This window comes from Lithobates pipiens, unplaced genomic scaffold (assembly GCF_037356315.1).
Source record: "Lithobates pipiens isolate NorthernLeopardFrog02 unplaced genomic scaffold, aLitPip1_a1.2 Scaffold_18, whole genome shotgun sequence".
Lineage (NCBI taxonomy): Eukaryota > Metazoa > Chordata > Amphibia > Anura > Ranidae > Lithobates > Lithobates pipiens.
The window spans coordinates 305,419,180-305,435,595 of record NW_027507758.1 but is presented as its reverse complement, the minus strand read 5'-3'; the positions used below and the strand labels follow the sequence as shown (position 1 = coordinate 305,435,595).

The following is a 16,416-nucleotide window of genomic DNA, read 5'->3' as shown; positions in this document are numbered from 1 at the left end:
CACTGCCGCCAGTGTCACTGTGAAAGTCAGTTTCATGTGTGTGTGCCTGCCCTCCAGAGTCTTGTACCTGAGCTACTTACTATATCGAAAATAAAAGAAGAAATGTTTTTTCCCTTAATATCCACCTTAACTCATGTTGCTAATTTAATATTGTACTTGTTTGTAGCCTAAATACAAAATTACAGTTTTAAGTGCAAATTTCAGTAACATTTGGAAATGCCAGTAAAAACTTGGCTGTGCCAGTAAATGTTGGGTGTTGTGTCAGTAGATTTCAATCTGGTAGGTTGGCAACACTGGTTCTAACCCTTCCCAAATTCTTATATCCAAAGCTAAGAAAAAACGTTTTTGTTACATATACACTTTAAATGTTAAAAAAAAACAAAAAAAAAAAAACATCAAAACGGAATATCACAATAATTTTTTCTTTTTATTACTTTTGGAGACTTGTATACCACTTGATTTCAAACTAGTTGGTGTTTTGATTGTGTATACATTTAAAATATCATAATTAACAATAATCAAATCTTGCTGTGTGCTGTACCTTGTAAAGAGTGCAGCCTGCCATCAGCTTGCCAGTTCAGGGATGTTGATACAATTTTCTGCCTCTGTTGAAGGAGCACTTCAATGACAGCCAATCCTTCAGGTCCAAGAAGTTCAAATAACTGCAAGAAAGAAAAATGCTTTTAAACCACAGTTAACATTAACACTGCAGTTTGGCCACATACTAGTCGTACAAGATATACAAGACCTGATATACAAGAAAACATCTATAGAAACACATTACCATAAAAACACACCGTCATACTTCCCTAGATAGAATACTCAAGGGTAGAATTCATAAAAATCTCAGGAAATCTTTCAAAAACTGAAGTCAAAGCACCAGAAAAAAAAAACTGTTAAAATGTTTTTTTTACCCTACTGCATTCCCAAGGTAAAAAATGTTTTGCCACTTGTTGTGCCCCCCCTCCCCCCCCCAATTCTCACCCAAGCCCTATAGCAAGGCAGGGCAGTGCCCATCTGTCGGTCTCGTCTCTTCTCTCCCCACTGTCACAAGCTTGGCTTAGGGTAGTGGGGACCATTGGCTCCCGCTGTCAGTCAAATCCTGTGAGCAGAGAGCGAGCGACGGGGCCGAACTGTGCTGTGTGTCAATGGACGCACAGAGCCTGGCTCAGGATTGATCCCCACATGTCTGGCCATATAGCAAGCAGACACAGAAGAGGGAAAACGGTGCCAGTAGGGAACCCCAGAAGAAGTTGTCAGGGCTGCTCTGTGAAATATCATTGCGCAGAGCACGTGAGTATATTTATTTTAATATTTTTTAAAAATGCCTTTAAAACGTTAAGCAGGAAAACTACAGGTGCACACCTGCACTTGTAAAGAAAATAAAAAACGATCAAGTCTGTCTAAATTGACCCCAGTATGTGTATGTATTAATGTGAGTTATGGACCTTATATTGTAAGCTCCTTGAGGGCAGGGACTGATGTGAATGTACAATATATATGTAAAGTGCTGTGTGAATTCTCTGTGCTATATAAATACAGATAATAAATACAGATCTTTTCAAATACTGACGCTTCCAGTTCTACTGGCCCACACCAAAATAAAAGGTACATTTATTCTGCAAAACACTGCACAAAAAGACCCTGCCTCACCAAAACGCATGGTGCTTTGTTAGCATGTGTAGTAGCACACTCCAGCGTGCACAAGTTAGCAAGATGCGTGGGGGCACTATTTGAAATAATGCCACAAGCATGTCTGCAAAAGGGCTGTATGTTTTTGTCTGCTGAGATAGAGTGTGTGATTTTGTGTGCATTCACGCACACACAAGTGTGAATATAGAATAACGCAGGCAGGAATTATGCCACCATGGGCAGAAGAAAAGTGGAGATGCAATAATACATATGGAGGGTCACATGCTGCATGCAAAACAAGCCTTGATGACCTAGGAATGGCATATTTGCCAGTATTTTATTGCGGTGTCACCACTACAGCCTATAGTTTGGAAAAATGCACTTCTGTTTTGTTTACTTTCCATCTTAGACTGTGCAAATTATAATAAAATGCAACATGCTGCTACGTGCAAAAATAAAAAATAAATACCTTTATAAAATCTAAACTTTTATTAGAATGTTTAAAAATATAGGACAATGACACATGCTGATATCTGGTACATATTATACAGAATCTAAGCTGTGGCTCACAATAGTAATCGTTTATAAACTACCAAAATTGGAATTGCAAATTCTAGATCCAAGACAGACTCCTATCTCTTCCTAAGAGAAAAATATATAAGCTATGAATGTCATCTGTAATGAAGAAATTATGGCTTTTTACAGCTGGAAAAGGCCAGGCTCAAAAGAAGACATCCTGCTTGAACCTTCTCTGAATTCACTGGAGAGAGCGGCATTCACTGATTTACAGGAAAACACACTTTACATTTTACACACTTTTCAAGCCGCTGAGTAATACTCCTGTGATAGCTGAAAGAATGCGTGCTTCTTTGATCATGTTTGGACAAAAGTTTTCAAAAAGAAAAGAAACTGCCATATCGTCAAGTTCTTGAAAACAGACTTTATATACCAGCATATTGGTGTTGAACTATATCCTATCTCAAACGTTTTGATCGTCTGGGATTAAACCAAATCTATATTTAAATGAATCAAACACATAAAAGCTTTAGAGCATTATTTTTTTCAGGTTTCTAATCCATGTCGGCTCAAACTAGTTTAGTACCCCAATTCAAATTATTATTGCCAACAGTATATTATTAAAATAGGATAAAATACCTTCATGTACACATTTGTAAGCTTAAAATTACCATTGGTGTTTTTTTTTTTTTTTAGCTCCACCCTATATTAAAGCACTTTGCAGAGAGAATTAAAGCTGAAAGCGGTATTAAACCCAAAACCAAAAATGTAATATATTGCAGCTTACCAATCATGGCTTTTATAGTTTTTGTTTTTTAGGCTTTTTTCTTTTGTTTTCTCCTGGTATTCTGGCCAGTAACACACCTCCTGTATTATAGAGATGCCACCCTGGATAAATGAGCACAGGGGGTAGATTTGGACAGCAACATTGTCAGTCTAGGGCAGTGATGGCGAACCTTGGCACCCCAGATGTTTTGGAACTACATTTCCCATGATGCTCAACGACACTGCAGAGTGCAGGAGCATCATGGGAAATGTAGTTTCAAAACATCTGGGGTGCCAAGGTTCGCCATCACTGGTCTAGGGGGAAGTGTTAGAAGTACAAGCATATTTGGATACAGTAACAAATTGAAGCTGAACTTTCCTTTTGGGATAAAAGTTTTAGGCTCTGTGCACACTAGTTTTTTTTTTTTTAAACTCCTAGAAGCTAGTAGCATTTTTTTTCTGCTCCTAGAAGCTAGTGTTATCCTACGTGTCTATGCACACTATTATATGCTAGAAGCATTTTTCAAGCTTCAGCATTTAGGAACAGAAACAATTTTTTTATGGCGTTTTTGGGAGCATTTTCCAAGCAGAAAAAAAAAGCTAAACACTTCTAAATGCTACTAAAACGATCCAACTTTTTTCCTGCATTTTTTCCCCCTTCCTGTTCTGTGAAAATGCTAATAAAACTCTAATGCTCCCAAAACACTACTACAAGTCTGCACAAAAACGTATTATCAGTTTTTCATACAGCATTTTTTTCTAGCTTTTGCATCAAATTAATCAAGTCATAACATTGTGATCTGAGTGGTTTTCACACCTGATAATTCCAGGGTTACAACAATTTACTCTGCTTTCAGACCAGCAGAATCTCTTGCTTCCGTAGGTTCCAGGTCACAGTAGGCCTTTTTGGGACTGCAGATAATTGTGGGTCGCCCAGTCAGCCCACTGTTCTTTTGGTCAATTTTCCCTTTCAACAATAATTTCAGAAGTGGTCAAAAACACAGGGTCATCATCTGCAGTCATCTGTGGTAATTAAGTTACTTTTGATGTTTGATTTGTTTGCCATCTCCACCATCTGTGAGGGAATAACTTGGCAGTAGGGTGTGTTTGACTCACTGGATAAGTTTACAAAATGTAAAAGGGCAAACAGTTGTGGGTGAAATACAAGAGCAGTTTATTTACCAAGACTATATACACAGTGTATTACATATCTTGCCTCAGTGCAGTTCACTCTCAATCTGCTGGTATTTAGTTTGTTGTCCTGCAATCTAGAAACTCTGTGTGCTGGATGAGACTGATAGCATTATTATCAGTCTAGTGGCAGCAGTGAAAAAAGAATCCAGAACTAGACTTACCTAGTAAGGCCTGATTCACACCTATGCATTTTTAGTGCATTTTGCAGATTTGCACTACAGAACTTGTTGCATAGGAAACAATGTTAAATGGACTGTAGTGCAAATCTGCAAAATGCAAAAAGCACTAAAACTGCATAGGTGTGAATCCAGCCAAACTCTTTCATACATTTTCCAGGCCAACACATGCGAGTTAAGACACCTTCACAAAGGAAATCCATTTTCCAAACTGATCATTTATCAATGAGTACACCAAGGGAGTTAGTCTGAAGCCCCATACACACTATCAGATTATCTGCTGAGCTTTTCCTTCAGATTTACCAAAACCATGTAGTAGAAGGGCCTGCCTGATTGCATACACATTGAAACTCCTAAGGTTTGTCCTCATATTATATGGTTTTGGTAAATCTGAAGGAAAAACTCAGCAGATAATCTGATAGTGTGTATGGGGCTTTAGAGATATTTTAATTGCTTACATCTGGAACTTCTAAAGGAAAAACCCTTCTTGTTGGTGTGCCTTACTAAATGGATCTAATGGGGAAGGAGTGGGGTCATTAATATTCCCCCACATTATCTACCTTCTGAGAATCCCCTGAAGCTGACGGCACAAACGTTGGAGATTTGCGCACAAAAACAGGTTAAGCAGGGAGTCTCATGTTCGCCAAGAGACTTGAAAGATTAGAAGGTGAAAGTTAAATCCTCGTTCATGATTGAAAAGAGGTTGCGATAGGCACTGGCAGAACCTCACCTAGAATTTCTCAGTTCAGAGCCGCACACATCATCATTGTTGCTTTCTCTTGACTCAAAAGAATTAAGCAGAGAGAGGAATTAGACAGGAACCCTACACTCCCTCCAAGAAGAGGAAGTAGAGGAAAAGCCCAACACCAAAAGGTCCCCAGATAATATATTACAGGTTAGGTGAAGAACCTAGGAACAAACACAGGTCAAAACAAGTAGGAACAGCAACACCCTGCATACCTATGTCCCACTGATGCCATGGAAGCCTAGATTCGTAGGGCAGAATCAGCCCTTCCATGTGTTGCACCCTCTCAGCTAACTGCTGGAAGGAACCACCAATGAAGGCACCAGCAAGCCCTTCCCTCTTTCTCCTGAACATATAATGAGGCTTAGAACTACAGCCTTCAGTGCCTGGAAATTACATCAACCCACCAGGAAGTGACAGCCGGTGTCTCTCAGTTAAGCTGAAGCATTGCTGGGGTGGCTAGCGGAACCAGACCCACTGACATAAAAGCAATGCCATCTTTTCCAGCATGTAGCCTCACATCTCCACTACCCCCTGTATAGAAATGTATCACAGGGCAAAGAAGAAAGCATCCATTGCAATCAACAGGGTGCATCTATTCTAGATTTGACCTTTTCCTTGCGCACTATAAAGGGAGGGGAGCCAGGCTTCCTTCTGCCCATACTAAGCAGAGGTCCTGGAGGGCTAGGTATCACGGACAAATCTCGGCTCCCTGAGGAGAGGGGCAAGAAAAGAAAAAAAAAAGAAGGATGGATAGCAAGGGAGATTTTGAGAGACAGGTGGTCCTCTTGAAGGGGAAAACAAAAATACACACAAGTTTGACAGAAGATCTTCTAAACTGTTTTTGGTGAAGAATTTCCTGTTCCTGTTGGAAGAAATGTTTAGCTCTCATGGGTCATCCTTAAAGAAGATTGGCATAAAAAAGGATTAAATATACAATGCATTTATCCTCCCATTGTACAAAAGACTATATAAAAAAATAACCACAAACCAAAAAGCAAGGGAAGCTGCCAAGGCAAACTAATTTCTAAAAAAAATAAATAAATAAATAAATAAATAAAAAAAAAAAGTGTCCTTCCTTTGGTGTGCATTTGTGTTAAACTGGTACATCACTTGTCAGCATTACTTAGAGACCACAAATATAACCAATTATAAAATAAAATTGCCCAATTATGGGGTGAACAGAAAGTACTTTTAGCTCTACAAACTCAATCAGATGTGTTATTTTCTCTTTTCATGGCTGCACTAAACCTAAAAGCATTCCAATTATGAATGCCTTATCAGATGGACAATTCAGAAAGATGCATACAGTCCAGTACTTTTTCTCCTAAAAGGATCATTAGTTAATAAAAATATTTACTGGATGAAGATTGACATGAATATACTGGACCACATAGAAAATGCTAAAATACAGCAGCTGTTTTTGTAAGCCTTTAAAAAGAAAGGCATTCTTGCCTAAATAAAATTTCCTAGAGTATACCTAAATTACAGTTTTGTTTCCACAGATAAAAAACCTAAGCACCTAATAAAATAAAAAAATACATGCATGATATATTGAATAACATTGAATCCCAACTACATTTTTTTTTTTTTTTTTTTTTTACAAGGTGATGAGAACGGAGCAGAAAGCTCAGCATTAGGAACATACATGGCATTAAAACCCTCTTCACTCAAATGCTAACAATTTTTAACATTTTTATCATTAACAAAAAAAAAAAAAAAATCGAATATGGCTTAATGGTTTGCAAACAAAAATTACTTGGACCACAGTACACACATCTTGACAGTAAATGTGAAATTAAAGTGAACGGTTTGTCCAAAGCTGTACCTTTTCTGGTGAAGCTTGGAAAACTAAGGTGAACTCCTGACTTCTTTATGTGGGAAGAACATTTTTATGATGTACTGATTGGCTTATCCAATTTAAATTAATGCATGGATGCTGTATTCTGGTATCAGTGGAGAATGCACTGGAGAAATGTATTGTTCTAAACCACAAATACATATATTTGTGCACTGGCAAAATAAATAAAAGCAGAAATCGCGCCAGACCTCACCAAAAGTAGTGCATGCACTACTTTACAAAAGCACAGCAACAGGATTGCATGGTACTGCTGTATTGTGCAATCCAATGCAGGCAAACGTATTGCATTTGCAATCTGCATTTGGCATGTCGGTAAGTTAACACTGACACCCACTGCAAATCACAGCAAACTCAAGAGTCACCGGGACCAGATGGCTTACACCCGGGGGTCCTTAAGGACATCAGTGAAGTGATTGCCAGACCTTTGTTCCCAATTTTTACAGTCTACTGACTGGAATGGTACCAGCTGATTGGAGAAAAGCCAATGTAGCACCAATATTTAAAACATGTATACCAAAAAAATTTTTTTTAGATATAGCAAAGAAAATATATAACTAAAAATATATATAAAAAAATATTATTATCTAATGCTCCCACTTGTTATTTAGAAATCAGTGGGGTAGCAGAAAATTGCCAAAAAATATGAAATAAAAATCAAAGAGATCCAATAATAGAAATAAAAATATATATCGCTGGATTTGCACAACCGAGGATTTTTTTGATTTTTCATCCAATTTTTTCTTTTTTTCACTTGCGGACACTAATAGACTCCTTGCTTTTTCCCTTTAATTTTGTTTTATTTTCCATTCTCGATTTTTTATTTTTATTTTTATTTTTTATGCACATAATTATTGATATATTTTTTTGTTTATGAATGAATGAATGAATGAAATACTTATATAGCGCACAATGCGAACTGAATCGCCTCTAGGCGCTGTTTATGATATATAAGAAAGTTGTTTGATATATATCCCATGCATATACATCCATATTGGATGCTTCCTTTTGTGATTTTGCACCATTAGATATAGGAGGTTTGGAGTAAATGGTTACAAATTCTATAGCCATACCGTGTGCTTTTTTTATATGTTTGCACTTTAATTTGATTAGTTGATTATTTGTAGTTTATTAGTGTTGAAAAAATCCAACACACAGTAGGAATTGTGTGATTTTCAGCGTCAGTCGCATTAAGTATTATATGTTGCACTTATTTTTGCACAAAAGCACTTTATATGGGCATTTATAGTTTTTTTTCACAGTTTATTGAATTTATACTGTGATTATTAGAACACTCTCAACTAACACAGAAAGGTTTATGTACATTAACAATCTATTAATTTGATTTGACACTTGGTCTGTTGGAAACAACGGTGGTCCTCCTCTATAATATTAGGTAGCTCCGGATACCCCATTTTTTGAGATTATTAAAAAGTATTTTATAAAAATAAAATAAAAAATGATGGGCACAGGTGCACATCACTTGTGGGCACTTGCAGGCATCGCTGATGAGGCTGCACTGATAAGCACTGCACTGATCATCAGCGCAGACCCTCCCTGTCAGGAAATCTGTTTATCGGCTCTCCTGTACTCATTCCCTGTCAGCACAGAATAGAGGAATGCCGACAACCGTCACTTCCTATTTACACTGTGATCAGCTGTGGTTGGACAAGGCTGATCACATGGTAAAGAGTCTACATCATAGGTTCTTTACTGTGGTCAAAGATGTGGTGTGTCTGGACGACACACCACACCACTGATCGCCATGCTGCGCACCCCTGGAGGTGCGCACCGTAGCTTGTTCTTACAGGATATATGATGTCCAGCCAGGACAATGGAGCCCCCACCCAGCCATCATTCTGCTTTAGGCTGGGCGGGAAGATGTTATACTGTCAGGAATTGAAACACTCCTCCCCAGCCTGGCAGAATTGAGTCTGTTGTAAGGACTTTCCAGTTTTAGGGAAGGAAGAATTTCCCCAGTATTAGAGCTGGGGTAGTGATTTAACAAGATAAGTTCTTGCTTGGCTGGATTGGAGCATGAGTAAATCAAGGGAAACAGCCTGCATTTTCCATGCCAACAAAGTGTTTTGTTGGATTGTTCTTGAATAGAATTGGGAAAAATGTACTGGCTGAAACTCTGATGGGATTTCTCTTGGATATTCACTTGGGACCTTTAATGAATTGGTCAAGTGCCTCACCAAACACGCGTTTCGTCTTCCTTGGAAGGGAATACATGTGAGGCGCCTTTTGCAGGAAGCTTCAGCTACAAAAGCTTTAGGTCTCATGTACACTGCTGCTGGTAAACAGACATTTAGAAGCAGTTGGGTGTTTTTTTCAGCTGCCTCTGAACTCTCCTCTACATTAATCTTTTTAGGACATGGTTGCTTATAGTCATTTCGAGGCAGTTGAGTTTAGCATTTTTTAACACAAAAAAATGCATTCAGGATGGATTTTCAGAGGCATTTGAAATGCCAAATGGCGATAACAGCTTGTAAAAACACACACATATTATATATATATATATATATATATATATATATATATATATATATATATATATATATATATATATATATATTTTTTTTTTTTTAAATGCTTTTAAAACGCAGCAAAACTGACGTTTTAAATGTCAGTTACGATCTGTCAAGTTAAATCATTCAGGAGAGGTGGTAAAAACATCCCTCCTACATGAAGCCTAACTCATAAAATTCTTTGCATGTTAATGGAAATTAGAGCCATTCTGGAGATTTGACTCATGATATGTACTAGAACATCCACACAAAAAAGCATAACAGAAAACAACTGCTGTAATTGTTCTGTAACAATTCTGAAATGAAGGGTCATGGTGGCCGTTCATTGTCCTAGTCCAGTTACATGCAGTTTGACATACTGAAAGTGCATTGAGACCTGCAAGGTTAAAAAAAGAACTTTTATGAGCATCTCAAATTTTCTATCTGTAGAATCTTTGAAAGAAGGGACATCGAGTTGCTGGTTTAGGAAAGAGATGGCAGGAATAGCCCACCACTTTGTTATCAAAATTTGCACAAAAAAAAAAAAAAAACACACTATAAATTAAAAGGACTTTTAAAAGGTACCAATAAGTTTTGTTGAAAAATTATCAAAAACATATAACAACTTCTCAAAACCATAAAAAGACATACAATGAGGACATAACACAAAATCACATACAGTATGTGAAGAAATATCTGTATACTACACAGCAAGAAATTTAATCATCATTCCTTAAAGGTTCATGTTTCAGGATGTGCAAATGTTTGTCCCTTTGTGCTTTTTGTGTTGTCAAATATGTTAGAACTACACGTGGTTTACGTGCTGTTCCTAAGGTTTGTTATATGTACTAATGTTACTGGAATGTGTACTTTATTTATAGTTAACCTTGTCATATACAATATATATATATATATAAGGGGTGGCTGTTTCCCCCTTCCCTCTGTGATGGCAAGGTTCACAACTTGGTATTACCAGAGGATGTGCCCATCAGTTTTTCAAGTACGATATTCACCAATTTTGTTACAAATAACCGACGCCCTGTTAGCTGCACAAATACAGGCGCTGGCACCAAACTTGTGTTTATCTTCTGGGGACTGTGGAATTTTTAATATACTTCTATTTAGCAGCTGTTTTAAAAAGGATTTAAACTCGAAACCCACTCAAATGTCAAAAAAATCTATAAAATGAATCAATGCATCGAACGATAGACCAATCCACCAATAGAGAAACAGCGCATAATACTGCGTTTACAACGAATGATTATTAAGTGCAATAATTTGTTCAAATAAAACATATCTATATATCTATATCTATATCTATATATATATATACTAATCATGCATGAATAATTAGTGTGCATTCAGTTCATAAAATCAAAGCGTATATACAAACTTGTGGTCCAACTCCAATGTTCAATAATTATCCTTTAATGGTCAATCCAATCAGGGAAAGATCTGCCACAGTTCTTTCGATTTATGACATATATTGCACCTCTGCCCGAAATACACCTCCACACGTGCACACGTGCACTAACACACACACGCCACGCCGGAGGATATGTGAAAGTGAAAGATCCCCCTTTGGTATTGCTCTTACCAGACTCAGCTGGTTTCACAAGCCTTATCGTACACTCTTGCTGGCTCCTAGTTCAGGACTCCATCAACGTAATATGCCAGGTGTTCAAAATCTCAGAGAAGGACAATCGTAAAAAACACATATAGTGTAATTCTGTCATACACCAAAAAGTTTTATTTAATAAAAAAAACCAACAAACATTGCACTCACAAACGTAAAATCTTTAAGAGCATTGGTTCATTATAAATGCACAGCTTGTTGAATCAACCAGGATGAAGGAAAGTCCTACCGCCCACAGCTATGAGTTGTTACACGCTGATAGCTCCCTATCAGCGGAAAGGTTCACCTAGCCTGCACAGCGGAGGGGATTATGTGCAGGCTAGGTGAACCTTTCCGCTGATAGGGAAAGGTGAATGTGCCATCCACCGAGTATGGATGAATGGTCACCAATAGTTGTAAGTTTGAACCTAGTGTTATGCTGGACGATAAGCGGAGCATAATTAGGTCTATGGCTGGTCATCCTGGCGAGTTCCCCATCAGAAATAAATAAAAAAAGATTGGAACGAGCGCACTGTCACCTTCTCCATTAAGGTTTTATTGAGGTAAACGATTAGAACACCCTTTCTCCTATGTAGAACATCTTTTTTGCATAGCGTACTTCAACCACATATGAACAGCAGCATGAATGGTATATTTCCGAGTGTGCGAGTTGATACCCCCCGCACCAGACAGTGAGGGCATGGGGATTGGTATTAAGTGATATAAATGAGGATTGCACATTTTAGGATAAGTTTAGGATGTCCTGTGGGTGTTATTTAGTGATAGAGCAGAATATTGAGTAGCGGGGTGCAGAGAAAAATTTATGACAGAAGTCCACGAAGGGTTAAGAACACTGACCCTAGAGACATAAAAAGGTGATGGGAACGTATGACTCCACTCTCAGATGATGTCAATACGATGAAACGCGTCAGTGGGGACCCTACGATACGAGCATAGCAGGACTGACCGGAGAGAAGAAAGATAGGTGTCCAGACCGTGAGCTATCAGCGTGTAACAACTCATAGCTGTGGGCGGTAGGAGTTTCCTTCATCCTGGTTGATTCAACAAGCTGTGCATTTATAATGAACCAATGCTCTTAAAGATTTTACGTTTGTTAGTGCAATGTTTGTTGTTTTTTTTTATTAAATAAAACTTTTTGGTGTATGACGGAATTACACTATATGTGTTTTTTATGATTGTCCTTCTCTGAGATTTTGAACACCTGGCATATGACGTTGATGGAGTCCTGAACTAGGAGCCAGCAAGAGTGTACGATAAGGCTTGTGAAACCAGCTGAGTCTGGTAAGAGCAATACCAAAGGGGGATCTTTCACTTTCACATATCCTGCGGCGTGGCGTGTGTGTGTTAGTGCACGTGTGGAGGTGTATTTCGGGCAGAGGTGCAATATAGGTCATAAATCTAAAGAACCGTGGCAGATCTTTCCCCGATTGGATTGACCATTAAGGATAATTATTGAACATTGGAGTTGGACCACAAGTTTGGATATATGCTTTGATTTTATGAACTGAATGTACACTAATTATTCATGCATGATTAGTATATATATATGTTTTATTTGAACAAATTATTGCACTTAATAATCATTCATTGTAAACGCAGTATTATGCGCTGTTTCTCTATTGGTGGATTGGTCTATCGTTCGATGCATTGATTCATTTTATAGATTTTTTTGAGTTTTTTTTAAGTACATTGTCAACCATGGTGTTGAATTTATAAACATTTTTTGCCTGGTTTTTGGTCTTTCAGATTATCTGATGTGATGGCACACACAGGTGGGAGTTCATTAGTGGTAATTACCGTATTTATCGGCATATAAACACACATTCATTTTAAGAGGGAATTTTCTGGGGAAAAAAATAAAAAATTAATAAGGAACTTTGAAGCAAAAACTGGATTTTTTTTCTACTCACCGTAAAATCCCTTTCTCTGAGTTCATTGATGGACACAGCACTTTCAATCTTGACCTTAGGGTTATATCGCCACCTTTAGGATTAGGCACAAATTAAAAAAAAAACAAGCACAGCACCACCTAGGGATGGTCCTCACTGATAGTAACCCCCCTCTCTGCTACAGGCAGCTCAGTTTGTTACAAAGCAGTACAAACACAAACAGGAGGGATGGGTGCCGTGTCAGTCAATTAACTCATAGAAAGCAATTTTACGGGGAGTAGAAAAAAATCCAGTTTTCTTTTTCGTTCATTGTCGGACACAGCACTTTCAATCTTGACCTTAGGGTGGTCCCAAAGCAGTGCCACAACGTGGGGTGGGAACACAAAGAAATTAAAAAAAATATCCTCCACCCAAACAAAAAACTCCAAGTAAGGGGAGCCAAAACCTCAGACGGCCGCCCCGAAAACTTTGCGGCCAAAACATGCATCCGAAGATGTGCCAACTCCCACCTTGTAAAATGTGGTGAAAGTGTGTACTGATGACCAGGTAGCCACCCTTACAGACTTGGGGAACGGACGCTTGATGCCGGAAGGCCCAGGAAGCTCTATCTGCCCTGTTAGAAAGCGCCGTGATGGGAAAGGGGGGCACCTGCCCCCTGATGGCATAAGCCTGGACCACAATCTGTCTGATCCAATGAGAAATAGTGGCCAAAGAAGCCGCAAGGCCCTTCTTTGGACCATCCACAATGACAAACAGCGAATCCGACCTTCAAAAAGGAGCCGTAGCCGACAGATACACACAATAAGCTCAAACCACATCCAAAGAGTGTAAGGCGTTATCCTTGGGGTGAGAAGATCGAGGACACAAGAAAGGAAGCATAATGTCTTCATCTGGATGACAGGCAGATACCACCTTAGGAAGAAATGAGGGATGCGGACGCAGCTCTGCCTCATCTTTGTGAAGAACCTAATAGGGAGACTTACACGACAAGGCCGCCAGCTCAGAAACCTGCCGAGCAGACGTAATAGCCACTAGAAAGACCACCTTCTAAGAGAGCGTGAGTAAGGGGGTCTCCCTAATGTTCTCGAATGGTGGCTTCTGAAGTACTGAAAGCACCAGGTTCAGATGGAACGGAGGCAGCGGCAGATGTAACAGGGGAGCCACATGACAAACCCCTGAATAAATGTACGCACCAATCAAGTGAGCAGCCAACGGCCACTGAAAAAAGGTAGCCAGAGCCGATATTTGCCCTTTGATTGTGCTCAAAGCAAGCTTCTGTTCAATACCACGCTGCAGAAACACAAGGATTTTAGATACGGAATAGGAACACGGATGCCACCCCACAGTCTCACAAAAAGAGATGTAAGCCTTCCAGGTACAATGATACATTTTCAGAGAAGTGGACTTACACATCCTCAACATAGTGGGAATCACAGAAGCTGGCAACCCCAGTCTCTCAGCAACTGGCTTTCAATAGCCTTGCCATTTTACGCCAGAGACGGTAAAGCAGGGTGGAATATCGGACTCTGGGACAGAAGGTCCTTCCACTATGCCGCTGAGGCCAATCCGGAGCGAATTCGAATTACCAGAATTCCCTCAGCCTCTACCCTGCGCAGCAGACGAGGAAGGAGCTTGAAAGGCATAAATTAGCTGATATTGTCCCCATGGTGCCACCAGCACAACTGACGCACCCACCAAGGGATCACTTGTTGTGGCCACAAATCTCAGCACCTTCTGATTGAGACGAGACACCAGAAGATCCATGTCTGGCGTTCCCCACTGCAAGCAAATGAGACGAAACAGTTCAGGATGCAGAGACCACTCCCCCTGATCCAGCAACTGACGGCTGAGGTAGTCCATTGCCAGTTTTCTACGCCCAGAATGTAAACGGCTGAAAGAGGCGGCACGTGAGGCTCTACTCACTGCAGAATGTGAGAGACCTCCAGCGCTGCTGCTGTACTCCTTGTGCTCCCCCCCCCCCCCGGTGATTGACGTAGGCCACTGCCGTGGCATTATCTGACTGAATACTGACCAGGCAACCGTGCAGCAGCTGCGACCTATTGGAGAGGCATAATCTGATCGCACGCAACTCCAGAACGTTGATCGACAGACGGGACTCCTCCGGCATCCAGCAGCCCTGGGCCGAACGAAGCAAAGTCCTGGTTAGATGGCCCACAGATCTGATAATCCAGAGATGCCCGGGGATTTGTCCCATATGGATAAGATCTCCGAGTGAGCAGTGACCACTTGCGGGACAGCAGCAACCGCACCGCACAGTGAAGGGTCTGCAGTTTGATCAGCGGAAAGAAAAACCTTTGCCCTTGCAGAGTCCAGAATCAATCCCAAGTACTCCAGGCGTTGGGTCGGGAGCAACACAGACTTCTGGAGATTCAACACCCAGTCAAACTCTTGTAAGGTCTGCATGGTGATTGCCACATAATCTCTCAGTTCTGAGGCTGACGCCACTCTCGGGAGGAGATGGTCCAGGTAGCCACAATCACAATCCCCCACTTTTGCCTATCCGTGGGAGCCTTGTTGGGCTGGGAGCGCTTGCCCGCAGAACCGGGCGGACAAAAAAAACCCCCAAAAAAAACGACGATTATGAGCAGAAAAAGTGGGGCCTTGCCTATTGCCTACGACGGGGCTACTTGCCTTTTCTGGACTATGGGAGAAAAGTACTTTTCCTCCCAGTAATGTCGTCCAGAGAGGCTCCAAATAGCCTCCCACCCTGGAAAGGCAAGACCGCCAAAGCCTTCTTAGACATCTGGTCCGCCGATTAGCACTTGAGCCAAAGCAGCTAGTGCAGAACCATGGCCGACACGGAGACTTTGGAAAGTAACGGGCGCGGAGGATTCCTCCTCACTGTCTGAAAGATCAGGGGCTACATCATCCGAGCCATCCAGACAGGGGCCGCCTGCTACGACGGGCCCGAGTCCGGATCAGAGTCCTCCCCAGATGATGGAGGGGGAAAGGGGCATTTTTTTTTTTACTTTACCCGCCTTACGCCTGCACGCCACTTCAACCCGGGAGATGAATGATTCCAGGAGTGTCGACAAAGCGTCCAGGGGCACTTCAGACCAAGAGGGGCCAGCCGCCATCTCCGGGGGTGTCTATGGGGGAGGCACCCGTTTTAGATGCCATGCCATCCCACGCTCGACCAGAAACTACCAGGGACCGAATGCCCACTAGAAAGAGAGAGAGAAGGAAGACCACCCTGCTTGCTGCCACAGATTGGGGGTCCCCCCAGGAGGACTCGCCACCCTGGCCTTCGAAGAGCAGTGCTGTGCTGTCTGTCCTCCGGCAGATGGGACAAGCCACGAGGAGATCCACGCTCTTGCCTGGCTTCAATTGTAGAGTCTAACGCTAGAGGTCCAGCAGAAACACTCCTCACAAGGCTACAAGAAAATGGCCGCCGGCCACGCTTCTGTAGGTAGAGGGCAGGTGCCTGTAATGCCCAGGGAACACGGGAAAATGGCCGCCCACGGCACCCGTCTC

At 40.8% G+C, this 16,416-nt stretch overlaps 1 protein-coding gene across 1 annotated transcript in view; it reads right to left on the bottom strand.

Annotated features, from left to right (window-relative positions):
• The window catches only part of ASCC3 (activating signal cointegrator 1 complex subunit 3), a 1,010,279-nt gene that overhangs the window by 921,750 nt on the left and 72,113 nt on the right, over positions 1–16,416 (bottom strand). The window contains exon 5 of the mRNA XM_077487192.1: positions 542–662. Coding sequence (XP_077343318.1) covers positions 542–662 — 121 coding nt within the window. The remainder of the gene's footprint in view (positions 1–541; positions 663–16,416) is intronic.